The sequence below is a fragment of the Solenopsis invicta genome, chromosome 7 (genome assembly GCF_016802725.1).
Source record: "Solenopsis invicta isolate M01_SB chromosome 7, UNIL_Sinv_3.0, whole genome shotgun sequence".
NCBI classification, from domain to species: domain Eukaryota; kingdom Metazoa; phylum Arthropoda; class Insecta; order Hymenoptera; family Formicidae; genus Solenopsis; species Solenopsis invicta.
Genome location: NC_052670.1, coordinates 12,039,073 through 12,056,990, shown reverse-complemented (window position 1 = coordinate 12,056,990; position 17,918 = coordinate 12,039,073). Strand labels below are relative to the sequence as shown.

Here is a 17,918-nt window from a genome sequence, read left to right as displayed (position 1 = left end):
TTTAAATTTGATTAATACATTAAGCTCTTTGAAGCTTTATGGAGTAATTTTGATTATTAAAATTAATATTGTTTTCAATTAATTCAATAATTAAAAGTTTTTATAATATTAATATTATATGGCATTGGACAGTGTATACCGATGGACATAAGAGATGAGAGATAACATAGATTCGCATTTATAGATATATACTCTATTATTTTCAATAAATTATTTTAATAAATAAACTACTGTATAACATCTATCCCCTTGTTTCACAAACGAATCACTACCCATCTGTACACGTTGCAATTTTTTGAAGTTTTATAATTATGATATCTTACACTTTCTATTTTAATTATATAAAGTTGCAGTTTGTCGGTTTTTTGTATTTACTTTTCAGTTATTCCGGAACGTTATAATATGCATCTTTTTAAAGTATGGACGAAAAGGGGCGAAAAAAAAGCTTTTGTAACAATTACAGCAAATGAAAATATGTGCAAGAATTTAATATCGCAAGGTTTGTTATTTCATTATATAATCTTTTTATACTTTTACATTTCTTTATAATTATTTTATACTTGATTTTAAAAATAATAATTTGTTTCAGCATCTAAAAAACTACAAATAAATGGAAATAGTCTAGTTTTAGAATCCGATGGAACACCGGTAACAGAAGACGAAGTGTTGATGTTAATTAAGACCGAGACACTCATTCTTTTAGAAGAAAACGAGATTTTTACTAAAATACCGGACTTAGGTATTATTGCCAAAACTACTGAAAACTCCAGTACATTTGATATATCTGAAATACCATTCATTGAATCGGATCTAAATACAAATATGAACTATGAGAGAAAGGAAAATAAACCAGATAATTTAAATCAACAACAGTCTGCGATTATCGAAGTAATCCACGTCAAGCAAGAAGAATTTAATGTTATTGATTATAAAGTACCCTGGAATAAAGTTCCAATTGATATGTTAAAGATATGTGAAGAAGGTATTAAAAATAAAAGCATTATTACTGAGATCTGTCACATAATAGTGAATGATATTAGACAAATAAATAAAAACGTACCGACTACAATATTAAAAAAAATTGCTTTTGAAATGATACAAAAATACCCTGAAACCTTCATGGATAAAGATGAAGATGGACACATTTTAGGTGACGGATCTTGTTCAATGTTTCATAAACTTCGAGAACGCTGCTGTTACATGAAACGAATAGAAAGCAAACAGAAATCTACAGAAAAATCGGAAACAATTCAAAGTAAAAAACGGAAATTTCATATAATGGCAGGTTGTTCAAATTATCAAGATTTACATTCAACAAATGCTAAACATATAAGAGCAGAACGTTATGATGAAGACTCATTTGAAAAAATGATGGAAGATGGTTATATAGAACAACGTAAATTTTTGGAGAATTTTCAAGAGCCACCCTCTTTGACTGATATACAAAAAGAATTTCCAATTCTTTTCAAATTAGAAAGTATTATATTTCATTTCAATAAACTTACAGGTAAAAAATTAGAAAAATTACCTAACATTATGAAAGAAAAGTCCACAAAAATAGTGGAATACGCTATTCAAAATAAATATTTAAAATTGGATAATAATGAAGATTATTGTATTCAGTCATTGAGATTCTTTGCACTATATTTTAAAGAAGATTTTGAAAAAATGTATTACAAAATTGAGGTAAAAATTTTTAGGCGTATGTACTTTACATTTTAATATTTGATTTATAAATTTATATTTATTAATAACATTCAATTTATTTCAGAATGAAAATACAAATTTAAATGAAATATTACAAATGAATGCTCCTTGTATCGTGTCAATTGGTAAGATTATTATGTTATTATTTTGAATGGGAACAAAAATTAACAACGTTTATAAATAATTTTTTTTAAATACACTATAAACAAAATATTTTCACATTCATAACAGATCTTAATGCTGATTTTATTGTGTAATTTTATGTATTTTTTTAAGTTCAAAAAATTGCATGGGTTTTTCGGTCATAATACAATTCTAAGTTGAATGAGAATTAGTAATATCACGTTTATTAAATTGAAAATTAATTTAATAATAAATGATTGAAACTCGTATCTAAATGTGAAGAAATTCTTCGTTAAAGGCACTTTATTTATATTGTTTTCATATTATCGATCGGATAAGTTTAATTAAATTTTTCAAGTTTTTCTCGAACACAAAATGAAATCATGAAGCTGTCTCAAAGATGATGAAAGATAATGGATCAAAGTAACACATGTTGGATAAATCTATTTACAAATATAAATATTGTTTTTAAATTTCACTTAAACGCTGCAAACTTTGTTCCGATTCAATTATTTTATTTAATATAAGTTTTAGTAGCTTTTCATAGTTTTTATATTTATTCCCTTTGTTGAAATGTTTTCAAAAAAAAAAGATAGAATAAAAAATGTAAAAATGTATGCTATTACAAGATTATTAAAAATGCTATTAAAGTAGTTTTGTTTCTAAATTTTGAACTTATTATGGTTACTTTTTTTGTATACACAAAACTTGTATTTTATTTTATATATTAAAAATTGTTAATATTTTCACTAAAATATTTTCGTAAATGATTAGATTCGAAATTATACTGCTAAAGTAAATTATAAATAATTTCAGGTAATCATTTTCAAGTTTTCGTAGAAAAGCAACTCTTTGGAAAAGAATTCTCAACATTCATAGAAGCATGGCAATGTGCCTTCGGTATATATTATGTCATGTGTCTCCAATATCCTGCTGAATTGTCAAATACTTTGGAAATGGTGCAGCGATATTATTTGAAAATCAACCCTGATCGAGGATCTAAAGCATCTAAGAATAAAAATAAAACGGCCCTGAAAGTTATAAAATTAATAATGAAGTTAAATAAATAGTTTCCTGACTTACAATATTAAGTTTTCATATATTTTATATATTTTGAATTTGATTGAAAAGAACGTTTCTCTTTCGAGTATAGTTTATTTTTAATTTTTAAAGGCACTTTTATTTTTAGAAAGAAACTATTGCCACGCGCACCTATTCTGTATTCTTATAATTTTGTAGTATTAGACTCGGAATACTTGTTACATAATGCATATTATATTTGTATAGTATAACTTTAAAAAATGTACTTGGTACATATAGGCAATTTAGTAGTAATCACACATTTTTATACAATTAGTAGCTCAGCAATACACTCAACACTGAGTAATTAACTATTATATGGTCAATATCGAGCAACCTGCAGAGAAAATTATCTCTGAAAAAAACAAAATTTCTTTGCGATATAGTTTGTATTACATTATTCAAATAAAACTTACTCTTGCAAATGATACGATTGTTTATCCCGATGACAAATCCGAAAGTACAATATACTCTTAAGGCAAACACGTATGCAAAACTCAATCCAAGAAACGTTAAATGCACAAAAGTTCAAAGTTTTATAAAAAATTGAGTATAAAAATTGAGGTATAAAAACAGGTTACCATCTCAAATAAGAACGTAATTTTACTGTGAAAATCGATGGTCATTTTTAACCTTTAATTTGGCAGTAAAAATACAGAGTAATTTGTAATTGTACCTCTAAACATTACATTTACTATTCAAACGGAATGAAGTTTCCAGTAAATATGAATTTTACTGTCATGTTATGACTTTTACTATCAAACAGTAAACCTAAATAATATTCACTGGAAATTTCATTCCACTCGAATGGTAAATGTAATGTTTGGACGAAAAATTACAAATTACTCTGTATTTTTACTACTAAATATAAGGTTAAAAATGACCATCGATTTTCATAGTAAAATTACGTACTTATTTCTATCAGTGTACTGCGCGACGTGGGCACGTATTATGCATTTGTTCGAAATTGATTCCGATCGGAATTATTCCGTTTTTCCTTAAATTTCTATTGTGTTTTCCCTAGAAAACACAATAGAAATTTAAGGAAAAACGGAATAATTCCGAACGGAATAATTCCGATCGGAATCGATTCCAAACAAATGCGTAATACGTGCCCTGTCGCGAAATTCTCGTAAACAACAGTTCACGTTTCTTGATTATCCTTCCGACAACGATTATTCATTCATTACTAGTTTCATAATCGGCCTATATGGACGTGACGTCGCGCGATTCACACAGGCAAGTCACACAGTTATGCGCGAAGATCACCCTGTGGGAGGGGTAAGCGTTACGTCATCCTCCCCTCCTATCGGTCATGCATCGAGTATGACTTTCCAGCTTTTGTGTTTTGGTTATCGGCAGCAGTGCCCGGTCGGAGTGGTCGGACGAGCCTTGCCTGGACGTCGAGGTGGACGCCAGTCCACAAGACCAGAAAGGATTCCGTGTCGTTGTCAAGGTGCGCGAGTCGTGCAGCGGCCGTAATCGCACGACCGTCCGAGGTATCGGCGCGTACATGTTATTATGCTCCTTTCGAATTAAAATGAGCTCTTGTTAGAAAAGTCTTGGCTATCGAGTTCTCCTCCTACTGAGGTTTGAGTGCTAATTATCCTATATATATTTCTTCTGTAACTCCTTTGTCCCTTTATCTAACTGGGCGACAACGTTATTATCAACTATATATATTGGATGATCATGTGCATTGAAACGAATCATGTTTGCGACTTCTATCTAACCGAAGGGGGGGGAGGATGGTGGATGGTGGTGGTGGTGGTGGAGTGGTGATGGTGGGGTGGTGATGGGTGGCGGTGAGCAGCGAGCGACGGCGGGCAGCAGTTACAGGCGAGCGGTGGTGGTGGCAGGTAGCGATAATTAAACGGAACACCGGTACTATTTTCTTACCACAGCGTAAAAAATTACTTCATAAATCGCGCGTATCTGTCACGCGTTGTTCATGCATGTATGTGTATATACACACATTTGTAATGAAAAAAGATACATTTCCATATTTAGATATTGTATTAAAAAATTTCATTTTCATAAGAAACGAGGGAACGAGCAGCTCAGAGCGACGATACTTATGATGCATATACTCAAGTATTGGGATTTCTAAGCATATTTTGCTACGGAGTAGCAAACGGTGGAGTGTAGCATACCCACTTGATGCGCGCACGTTATATAACGATAAAGCTACCATATTTTTTCTCTTTCTGCCGTTTTCCATTTACGGGAGTCCCTTAGCTTGATATTATCACGTATATTGATGGCTGATCACGCGATATTACGTAATAATAAGTGGCGACAGAGAGAGGTGACTGTGCACGACGTACAAAAGAGTTGGGAACGGGCGAGACTGCGACATTTTTCTTTCGACCTCTGACAAAGCCTCAAGCGGTTTCTGCGAAGGAGGAGTACGAGTGTGCATTTTCAAAATTCAACGCAATGAAGCTCCTTTTACTCTTCGGAGTTTTGCTCCTTTTACTCATGCGGATTCACGGTGCGGAGTACACTAATTGTAAGTAGATTCTCGCTAATTAATTTTTGTCGTACAGATGAGATTACTATGTTCCTGCAAATAACATCGCTTAAAGAAACATGAAATATTTTCGAATTTCAAACAGCATTGAAGATTATCTACAAAATTAACTTAAAAAGTTTATGCACACATAGAGAAAAATTGCTAATTGCCTTCTTTAATTTAGAAAATTTCAGAAGACTTCTTAGAAAAAATATTATTGTAAAAATCTTGCGAGAACAAACTAAATCTTACGATAATTGCGGATGATACTTAGGATGAGAAAGATGCAATAAAAGTGAAATATTATTGTTGTAATTTCTATTTAGTTTGGTCGTATTCGTTAAATAAATGAGATACTCATTTTCATTTTGGCTTGAACAATTTATTCACTGCTTTGATAACACAATCAACTAAGTAATAACGACTGACTCTCGCTTATGCGGCTTGGGCAAGTTTCTCGCACTTCGAATCTACGTGCGGTGCGTATGACGCCGACGATCGACCGACTTGTAGTGTTTCCGTACTTACATTCCTCTTGTTACAAACATGCTCGCTCAACGTGAGTGTCTTTTGACTCATTCTATCAATAGATGGAACCACGGGTACTTTTATCTAAATCTTTTAATATGTAAAGTTGAAATATTCACATATTCCAACACGCCTGCTTGAATTTTCAACATCATAATTCAGCAAATTTTGTTTCCTTACATTCTATCGTATAATTATTTTCAAGTTCCGCATACATTATTTGGTTTCTTACTTACTAACATATATTCAAAATTTAAAATTAAACCTTTTATACATTATTTGGTTTCTTACTTACTAACATATATTTAAATTACTTTTAGCGCTTTCCTATTTTTAACAAATTTTGCTTTGTCCAGACTTTTCGTTAATATGTCGGCCAAGTTACATTCAGAATCGATTTTCACAATATCAATCACGCCATTTCCATAATTTTCATTAATATAATGATATAGCACTTCGATGTGCTTTGAATTTTTCGTATAGTTGCCAAATTTTGCAATTGCCACCGCGCCTGAGTTATCCTCATAAATTTTTATCGGCTGCTCTATCTTTAAATCAAATGACTCGTTCAGTAAATTTCTCAAAAATAAAACTTCTGTCACTGCTTCCGACATAGCAATATATTCTGCGAAAGTTGAAGATTTGGATACTGTATTTTGCTTACGTGTCTTCCAATAAATCAAATTGCCACATAATCTTATTATAAATCCAGTTGTAGATTTTCGATCGATGTTGTCGCCTGCATAGTCCGAATCAACCATACAGTCCAATTTTTCATCTTTCACATTTTTATCAGAGTAAGTTAATTTCAAGTCTTTAGTTTTGTATAGATATTTCAAAATTCTTAGAGCATATTTGAGGTGTGTCTGCTCATAGCAACTTTGAAATCTACTTAAGTTCACGCTGTAAGCAATATCTGGTCTTGTACCTGTGCTAATATACAGTAATTCACCAATTAAATTTCTATACTTTATTCTCTCATCAATCTCTGTAGCTTGTTCCAGTTTTAAATTACTCTCCATGGGAGTATCATACAATTTGGCATTTCCTAAATTATATTTTACAGCCAAAGATTCAATATATTTTGTTTGACTCAATGTCATTCCTTTTCTATCGTCACTGTAATCTATATCGATTCCTATATAGTTACCGATTTTACCTAAATCTTTCATAGAAAATCTTTGTTTCAAACTAGCTTTAACTTCATTAATTTTAATTTTATTTTTACAGCAAATCAAAAGATCATCGACAAAAACCAAGATATATATTGGATCTTTGCTTGTGCTGTTTACATATAAACAGTAGTCATAATTGCTCCTGACAAAATTCAAATTTTCGACATACTTATTAAAGCAATCGTACCAAGCCCTCGGGCTTTCTCTAAGACCATAAAGAGCTTTTTGCAATTTGCATACTTTATTTCGTCCTGTTTCGTAACCTGGAGGTTCATTAATATATACTTCTGATTTTACAATACCATTGAGAAATGCTGTCTCAACATCCATTTGCTCAATAAATAAGTTATTTGCGCAACAATAGCTTAACAGAACTTTAAAAGTTTGCATTTTGCCTACGGGTGAGTAAGCATTTTCAAGATACTCATTTTGCTGGAACCCTCTTACAACTAATCTAGCTTTATACGTATTATCGATTTTTCTTTTATAAATCCATTTTACATCTATAATTTTCCGATTTTTTGGTCTATCTACAACTGTCCATGTTTTATTTTTCTTTAAACTTTCTATTTCTGAACTCATAGCTTTTTTCCATTCTTTAGATTCTCTGGAGTTTATCGCCTCCTCAAATGTATTGGGTACGCTGGCGTTAACATAGTTTACATAAATATAATGCGTTATAGAGTTGCCGAATCTGTTTGCAGGACATCTCTTTCTGCTTAAAACCTTTTTTTCTATTGGATTTTCATTTTTATTTTGCAAATCATTTGATTCATTTTTCTGTTCTGACTCGATATCCGTATCACTATCTAGCTCATCTCCCTTATCTACAATGTTTCGATTCATTTTGCTGTCAAATTCATTATTATTTTCATTAGTTTCATTTTCTAACTTTAAATTTATAACATTATCATTGTCAGACGTTCTGTTTTCATTATCATTAGTCTTTTCTAAACAAATTAGTTCTGTGCCCTCTTCAACTACTCTAACATGTCTAGCATTAATTATTTTGTTATTTACCAGGACTATATAACTGTTATCATTGCAACCTACCAATATCCCTAATTTTGCTTTATCGTCCCATTTATTTTTCCTCGAAACTTCGGGTATTCTCACGAAAACTCTACTTCCATTAATTTTCAAATGTTTTACATTAGGTTTTTTGCTGAAAAATATCTCGTACGGAGTTTTGTTTTCTAGCGTGTTGGCTATTGTACGGTTTTTTAAATAAGCGACTGTTTTCATAATTTCAGGCCAGTATCTGAGGTTGATTTTTGCTTCTCTTGCTAAACATCTACCTATGTCATTGCAGACCTTATTATATCTTTCCGCAACTCCATTTAATTCGTGCACATAAGGGGGACATGGCAACAATTCAATTCCTTTGTGTTTGACAAAATTGTAAATTTCTCTATTTAGGTATTCCTTGCCATTATCGCATTTCAATTTCTTTATTTTCTTATTAAATTGATTTTCAACCAAGTTTGTAAATTCTATGAAGCAACTTGCGGTTTCCGCTTTACTTTTAATGCAATAAATTTTAGCGCATTTACTATAGTCGTCTATGAAAGTCAAAAAGTATTTTTCGCCACCACAACCGGTGGTGCTATGTGGGCCATTCAAATCTGTATGAATTAATTCCAAAGTTTCAGTGGACTGAGTCCTTTCATTTTCAAACGGTACATTAGCCATTTTACTTTGAATGCAATTTGCACATTTCATGATATTATTTTCTAATTTATCTGGTAAGCCTTCTACTAATTTACTCTTAACCAATTTGTTTAAATATTGAAAATTTACGTGACCTAACGCTCTGTGCCATTTTTCTTTATCTGTCAGTTTCAGTGCATTTGCATATATATCATTTTTCCCACTATCATAAAGAAAACTTTTCATAATGTATAAACCATTAATCTTATCGGCAACAGCTGTTAATTTTCTATCTTTATTATAGATTTTAGCATTGTGTCCTCTAGCTACAATAGTATTGTTTTCAGTTATTTTAGAGAAACTCAGTAAGTTCCTTTGTATACCTTTTACAAAATAAACATTTTTCAAATCGACTTCTACTTCATTAAAACAATTTTTGAAATAAGTTTTGACTGTACCCAGCTTTGTTGCTTTCAAATTTTTGCCATCAGGTAATTTTACATCAATAGGACTTTTCAATTCAATGTACTTACAAAAATAATCCTTGTTGATAATGTGGTCTGTACAACCACTATCTAACAGCCACTCAATTTCGTTTTCATTTCTGGTCATATTTTTCATAACATCATTTACATTTATACTAACGACTTGCGTTGCCCATGACTCTTGTGTGTTCTCCTTGTGATGCTCGCTGGATGGTCCTGCCGCTTGATGACCTTGTCCTCTGCCTCGACCATAGCATCTTTGGGACGTACCTCTGCCTCTGCCTCGCGATGATTCTCGTTGACCTCGGTGATATCCTTGAGCTCCTCTGCCCTGGTTGTGTTGAATTTCTCTGTCTTGTTTTCCTTGCTGTCCTTGCCAGCAGTCGCTTTTGTTGTGTCCATATTTTCCACACAGGAAACAGCTTCCCTTGGTTTTTATTGCAAAAGTGCTCACGTTTGTTTTCTTTTCACTCTCACTTTTGCTCAAATTCTTTTCTTTAATTTTAGTTTTGACATACTCGACAGTTCTTTGCTCTTCAGGTACTAGATCAATAAAATCTCCAATGTAGCAATAATTTTGTGGTAGAGCTTTGATTAAATATCTCATTTTTTCTTCTTCTCTCAGTTGTCCGCCAGCTGATTTCAACTCGTTACAGGCCTTTTCAAAATCGACAAAAAATTCTTCCACATTACTGTAATTCTTCAACTTGACTTCTTCCAATTTTCCTCGGTTTATTATTTGCAGAGATGTCGATTTTGTGGAATACATTTTTTCTAGCTTTGACATCATCTCAAACGTCGTTTTACATTCGCTAATGTATTCTAATTGCTTATCTGATATGGCACTGATTAAAATGGTTTTTGCTTTGAGATCACTTTTCTTCCAAGTATCTTCGTTATCGGTAGCTGCTCTTTCTCGTCTTGCCGGTTCTTGACAATCTTTATATTCCAAAATAGTCGTGAGTCGGAATTTCCAACTTGCAAAATTTATTCCATCAAACACTGGAATACTTATGTCGTCGATTTTTGCTTGCCTAGCCATTTCTTCTGCTTCTGTAATCTTCAAATTCTTGTCGATTTCAATTTTCAAGATCACAGTTTTTTTCAATATTTTCAGAAATCTTTTTCTCAAAAAATTCCTGTCTTCTTTGTTTAGGTTGAAGTCTTGATTCTTTAGCTTTTGCACAAATTCTTCAGTTTGTGTTTTATCTCCCAAAATTAAATTCTTTAAGATCGTTCTCCGTTCCTCGGACATGTGTTTGGCCACTGAATCTTCATGTGTTCACTCAGTCCTCACGTTGATCACTTCGTGCTGACGATCTATATCCGCATGCATCAACCTCGTGCTCGGATATAATCCACACTGATTTTCCGTTTCCGTTATTCCAATTATTTTTACCTTCAATTATCAATTGTCTTTTTCCTCTACTACATCGGGCTCATGTGATTTTCTTCAACCACGCTCTGCTACCATGTTGTAATTTCTATTTAGTTTGGTCGTATTCGTTAAATAAATGAGATACTCATTTTCATTTTGGCTTGAACAATTTATTCACTGCTTTGATAACACAATCAACAAAGTAATAACGACTGACTCTCGCTTATGCGGCTTGGGCAAGTTTCTCGCACTTCGAATCTACGTGCGGTGCGTATGACGCCGACGACCGACCGACTTGTAGTGTTTCCGTACTTACATTCCTCTTGTCACAAACACGCTCGCTCAACGTGAGTGTCTTTTGACTCATTCCATCAATAGATGGAACCACGGATACTTTTATCTAAATCTTTTAATATGTAAAGTTGAAATATTCACATATTCCAACAATTATAAAACTTTTTTAATGAAAATATAACAATTCAAAATAAAATTGTGTAGACATATTTCTGTCGAGCACGGCACTGTCGATTAACGATATTGTGAGAATATTTTCGTTGTTAATTATGCTCAGAGCTGGCGGAGTAAATTTTTTGCATGTGTGGAATACGGTTGGAGGCGAGAGGGGGAGATCTGATAAAAGTTAAATTTAAATTTAATAAAAAAAAAATTTATATAGAAATATTATGTGAAAAATAATGTACACATTTATTTTGTTTTTTTTATAATTATTTATTCAATGCAAATGTAGCTTTTTGAACACAATTTTTACACATAAATTCGTTTATAAGTTCTTTTAAATTTATTGATTTAGCCTCTATAAAAATATAAATTGTGGCAATGCTATATAAACGATTTTGAAGCATTGTTAAACAGACGTAATTTTTTAATCGTCTTAATGCTGAAAACGATAGTTTGCAGGTACGAGATGATCTTGCTATAACCAATAGTAATTTAATTAGTTTTATAAACTTCGCCGCGATGTTTAAAATTAATAAGTTACTTTTTAACCAATTAACTACATTCTTCAAACTATTGGCTTTTATTTTGCGATCACGCATAATGTACAAACAGATCTCGCGGTGCAATTTTAAACTTTTAGAATCAAAAGGATTTTCTTTGTCAATATCTTTATTATAAAAATTAATGATGAACAAATGGTCTAACTCGCTACCAAATATATAACGCTCATATTTTTTTACAAACAACAGTGTTTTATTTTCAAATCTATCTTTCAAAGAACAAAGAGTTTGATTCGTAATTTCAAAAAACATATTTCTATAATGATCTTTAGGCTAGTGAAAATTAATTTCATTATGAGAATTTTAAGATTTATACCGCCTAGGATTTTTCTTGGTTTTTTAATTTCTGATTCCTCAATTACAAATTCTGTTTCTTCTACATTAATATTATCCCAGAGAGAATCGAATTTTGTTTTGCGCATTTGATTTTAACTGCTCTTGACTAGTTCTATTTTCTCGTACGACTTGTTAATACATAATTTGTACTTTTGTAACTCTTTATTCAATGTTAAATTTCCATGTGTGGAAATTCCACATGCCACAAATTCACATGTGTGGAGTACTCCGTCATTCCACATACAAAACACCGTCTTTGATTATGCTATTCAACGAAGCACAGCGTAATTTCTCGTGAGATCGTGATTGGTTCTGCGAGATGGTACGATGCATCGATTATTTTCATTGAGCTCTCACGCGCGTTAAACGAAGTTTTAGAACTGCTTGCGAGTATTGTACAATATTAAGTACACAGACACTTTATACGTAACCGAGGACTTGGCTTGCGTTAATTTACCTACCGACTATTCATCCTACAGACAATCCATGACCAAAGCCTTTTCAGAAGTGGCATTCGCCGTGATAATGTCGAATCTTACCTGAAGTTGGCACCCAATTTTTACGAAATCAGATTTTAAAGTGTGTTACTTGTAGGATTTTGTCTGTAGATGTTTGTAGTAAACATTATCTTGTTTGCAATTAAAAAATAAATATGTTATCGGTTTCTAAAAATCAGTAAGAAATTATTTAATAGCTACAGCTTAAATGGCATCAGATTTCAATCTGATATCGTTTGTAGTTGTTTGTGATTTAAAAATTTTGGTTTATAGTTTAAAAATAAGAACGTTATCAATTTTTAAAAAACAGTTGGGAATTATTTTATAACTACAGCACAAATGGCATCACACTTCTATATAAAATTGTTTGTAGTATCACAATTTTTGTTTGTAGTTAAAAAATATGTTTATAATTGACTTTTAAATAACAGCTAAGTATTACATAATAAAAAAAAAAAAAATTACATCATATCGTCATTAAAAGTCGTTTGCACTTGTTTGTAGTTTAAGCGTTTTTGTTCGTAGTTGATTGTAATTTAAGAATTCTTGTTTGTAGTTGAAAAATAAATATGTTATCGGTTTTTAAAAAACCGTGAGAAATTATTTAATAACTACAGCTCAAATGGCATCAATTTTCAACCTGAAATCGTTTAAAGTTGTTTGTAGTGTAAAAGTTTTTGTTCGTAGTTGATTGTAGTTCAAGAATTTTTGTTTGCAGTTGAAAAATAAATGTTATCGGTTTTTAAAAAAACAATAAGAAATTATTTAACAGCTACAGTTCAAATGGCATCAGACTTTAATCTAATATCGTTTGTAATTGTTTGTAGTTTAAAAATTCTTGAACTATAACTCAACTACCAACGAAAACTCTTAAACTACAAACAACTGCAAACGATTTTTAATAACAATATGATGTAATTTTTTTTTATTATAATATAATACCAGGCTGTTATTTAGAAGTCAATTATAAACATATTTTTTAACTACAAACAAAAATTTTGATACTACCATGGCGAATTAGAGCGTTCAACTGAATTGCGAGGCGTGGGGGAGAGAGAGAAAGACGATAGAGGAAAGAGATTGGTTTAGGACAGAGCTCGGCAAGAAATGCACATTTCGCCCGATTTTCAGTTGACTCCGCCCAGCGCTCTTCCCTTACCTCGACGTCTCGCGCGCAGCCAACGAGCTGCGCGAGGCTCAGGACCGTGTCACCTCGCTACTCGCGACCGTATCGTATTACCGGTCACCGGACCTCGAATACATATTTTTAATAGCTTTCCACGTCACCCAGGGGGTACTATTATCTTGCCAGATTCTTCTCGAGAAACACGGCAGTAGCTGTAATTTTAAAGAAAATATTCATTTCGTAGATTCTGTTATAGAAGAATTCGATACGCGTTTCACCTGCTTCGAAAAACTTCGAACAGAATTAATTCTTTTCGAGAATCCTCTTACAGCGCCAATCGTAGAACAGCAGATTAATTTACGAGACGAATTATGTGACCTACAAAATGATATTTCTCGGAATCAATTTCGAACAAATGCATAATACGTGCCCAGGTCGCGCAGTACACTGATAGAAATAAGTACGTAATTTTACTATGAAAATCGATGGTCATTTTTAACCTTATATTTAATAGTAAAAATACAGAGTAATTTGTAATTTTTCCTCCAAACATTACATTTACCATTCGAGTGGAATGAAATTTCCAGTGAATATTATTTAGGTTTACTGTTTGATAGTAAAAGTCATAACATGACAGTAAAATTCATATTTACTGGAAACTTCATTCCGTTTGAATAGTAAATGTAATGTTTAGAGGTACAATTACAAATTACTCTGTATTTTTACTGCCAAATTAAAGGTTAAAAATGACCATCGATTTTCACAGTAAAATTACGTTCTTATTTGAGACGGTAATCTGTTTTTATACCTCAATTTTTATACTCAATTTTTTATAAAACTTTGAACTTTTGTGCATTTAACGTTTCTTGGATTGAGTTTTGCATACGTGTTTGCCTTAAGAGTATATTGTACTTTCGGATTTGTCATCGGGATAAACAATCGTATCATTTGCAAGAGTAAGTTTTATTTGAATAATGTAATACAAACTATATCGCAAAGAAATTTTGTTTTTTTCAGAGATAATTTTCTCTGCAGGTTGCTCGATATTGACCATATAATAGTTAATTACTCAGTGTTGAGTGTATTGCTGAGCTACTAATTGTATAAAAATGTGTGATTACTACTAAATTGCCTATATGTACCAAGTACATTTTTTAAAGTTATACTATACAAATATAATATGCATTATGTAACAAGTATTCCGAGTCTAATACTACAAAATTATAAGAATACAGAATAGGTGCGCGTGGCAATAGTTTCTTTCTAAAAATAAAAGTGCCTTTAAAAATTAAAAATAAACTATACTCGAAAGAGAAACGTTCTTTTCAATCAAATTCAAAATATATAAAATATATGAAAACTTAATATTGTAAGTCAGGAAACTATTTATTTAACTTCATTATTAATTTTATAACTTTCAGGGCCGTTTTATTTTTATTCTTAGATGCTTTAGATCCTCGATCAGGGTTGATTTTCAAATAATATCGCTGCACCATTTCCAAAGTATTTGACAATTCAGCAGGATATTGGAGACACATGACATAATATATACCGAAGGCACATTGCCATGCTTCTATGAATGTTGAGAATTCTTTTCCAAAGAGTTGCTTTTCTACGAAAACTTGAAAATGATTACCTGAAATTATTTATAATTTACTTTAGCAGTATAATTTCGAATCTAATCATTTACGAAAATATTTTAGTGAAAATATTAACAATTTTTAATATATAAAATAAAATGCAAGTTTTGTGTATACAAAAAAAGTAACCATAATAAGTTCAAAATTTAGAAACAAAACTACTTTAATAGCATTTTTAATAATCTTGTAATAGCATACATTTTTACATTTTTTATTCTATCTTTTTTTTTGAAAACATTTCAACAAAGGGAATAAATATAAAAACTATGAAAAGCTACTAAAACTTATATTAAATAAAATAATTGAATCGGAACAAAAGTTTGCAGCGTTTAAGTGAAATTTAAAAACAATATTTATATTTGTAAATAGATTTATTCAACATGTGTTACTTTGATTCATTATGTTTCACCATCTTTGAGACAGCTTCATGATTTCATTTTGTGTTCGAGAAAAACTTGAAAAATTTAATCAAACTTATCCGATCGATAATATGAAAACAATATAAATAAAGTGCCTTTAACGAAGAATTTCTTCACATTTAGATACGAGTTTCAATCATTTATTATTAAATTAATTTTCAATTTAATAAACGTGATATTACTAATTCTCATTCAACTTAGAATTGTATTATGACCGAAAAACCCATTCGGCATGCAATTTTTTGAACTTAAAAAAATACATAAAATTACACAATAAAATCAGCATTAAGATTTGTTATGAATGTGAAAATATTTTGTTTATAGTGTATTTAAAAAAAATTATTTAAAAACGCTGTTAATTTTTGTTCCCATTCAAAATAATAACATAATAATCTTACCAATTGACACGATACAAGGAGCATTCATTTGTAATATTTCATTTAAATTCGTATTTTCATTCTGAAATAAATTGAATGTTATTAATAAATATAAATTTATAAATCAAATATTAAAATGTAAAGTACATACGCCTAAAAATTTTTACCTCAATTTTGTAATACATTTTTTCAAAATCTTCTTTAAAATATAGTGCAAAGAATCTCAATGACTGAATACAATAATCTTCATTATTATCCAATTTTAAATATTTATTTTGAATAGCGTATTCCACTATTTTTGTGGACTTTTCTTTCATAATGTTAGGTAATTTTTCTAATTTTTTACCTGTAAGTTTATTGAAATGAAATATAATACTTTCTAATTTGAAAAGAATTGGAAATTCTTTTTGTATATCAGTCAAAGAGGGTGGCTCTTGAAAATTCTCCAAAAATTTACGTTGTTCTATATAACCATCTTCCATCATTTTTTCAAATGAGTCTTCATCATAATGTTCTGCTCTTATATGTTTAGCATTTGTTGAATGTAAATCTTGATAATTTGAACAACCTGCCATTATATGAAATTTCCGTTTTTTACTTTGAATTGTTTCCGATTTTTCTGTAGATTTCTGTTTGCTTTCTATTCGTTTCATGTAACAGCAGCGTTCTCGAAGTTTATGAAACATTGAACAAGATCCGTCACCTAAAATGTGTCCATCTTCATCTTTATCCATGAAGGTTTCAGGGTATTTTTGTATCATTTGTATCAAAGCAATTTTTTTAATATTGTAGTCGGTACGTTTTTATTTATTTGTCTAATATCATTCACTATTATGTGACAGATCTCAGTAATAATGCTTTTATTTTTAATACCTTCTTCACATATCTTTAACATATCAATTGGAACTTTATTCCAGGGTACTTTATAATCAATAACATTAAATTCTTCTTGCTTGACGTGGATTACTTCGATAATCGCAGACTGTTGTTGATTTAAATTATCTGGTATATTTTCCTTTCTCTCATAGTTCATATTTGTATTTAGATCCGATTCAATAAATGGTATTTCAGATATATCAAATGTACTGGAGTTTTTAGTAGTTTTGGCAATAATACCTAAGTCCGGTATTTTAGTAAAAATCTCGTTTTCTTCTAAAAGAATGAGTGTCTCGGTCTTAATTAACAACAACACTTCGTCTTCTGTTACCGGTGTTCCATCGGATTCTAAAACTAGACTATTTCCATTTATTTGTAGTTTTTTAGATGCTGAAACAAATTATTATTTTTAAAATCAAGTATAAAATAATTATAAAGAAATGTAAAAGTATAAAAAGATTATATAATGAAATAACAAACCTTGCGATATTAAATTCTTGCATATATTTTCATTTGCTGTAATTGTTACAAAAGCTTTTTTTTCGCCCCCTTTCGTCCATACTTTAAAAAGATGCATATTATAACGTTCCGGAATAACTGAAAAGTAAATACAAAAAACCGACAAACTGCAACTTTATAATTAAAATAGAAAGTGTAAGATATCATAATTAGAAAACCTCAAAAAATTGCAACGTGTACAGATGGGTAGTGATTCGTTTGTGAAACAAGGGGATAGATGTTATACAGTAGTTTATTTATTAAAATAATTTATTGAAAATAATAGAGTATATATCTATAAATGCGAATCTATGTTATCTCTCATCTCTTATGTCCATCGGTATACACTGTCCAATGCCATATAATATTAATAAGTTAAAACTTTTAATTATTGAATTAATTGAAAACAATATTAATTTTAATAATCAAAATTACTCCATAAAGCTTCAAAGAGCTTAATATATTAATCAAATTTAAATGTAGATATTT

General features: G+C 30.7%; 2 protein-coding genes across 2 annotated transcripts; one reads left to right on the top strand and one right to left on the bottom strand.

Moving 5' to 3' along the window:
• Nucleotides 1–138: 138 nt before the first annotated feature.
• Nucleotides 139–1,722, top strand: LOC105206893. The gene is made up of 3 exons (XM_026136575.2): nucleotides 139–499; nucleotides 590–982; nucleotides 1,151–1,722. Exons 1-3 carry the CDS (start codon nucleotides 403–405, stop codon nucleotides 1,720–1,722), a joined length of 1,062 nt encoding a protein of 353 aa, XP_025992360.2. The 5' UTR covers nucleotides 139–402.
• Nucleotides 1,723–14,876: 13,154 nt separating this feature from the next.
• On the bottom strand, nucleotides 14,877–17,098 carry LOC120358231. The gene is made up of 4 exons (XM_039451757.1): nucleotides 16,929–17,098; nucleotides 16,223–16,758; nucleotides 16,077–16,137; nucleotides 14,877–15,255 (listed from the first exon to the last, which is right to left on the bottom strand). The coding sequence occupies exons 1-4, from the start codon at nucleotides 17,086–17,088 to the stop codon at nucleotides 15,002–15,004; spliced, it is 1,011 nt and encodes a 336-aa protein (XP_039307691.1). The 5' UTR covers nucleotides 17,089–17,098; the 3' UTR covers nucleotides 14,877–15,001.
• Nucleotides 17,099–17,918: the final 820 nt, after the last annotated feature.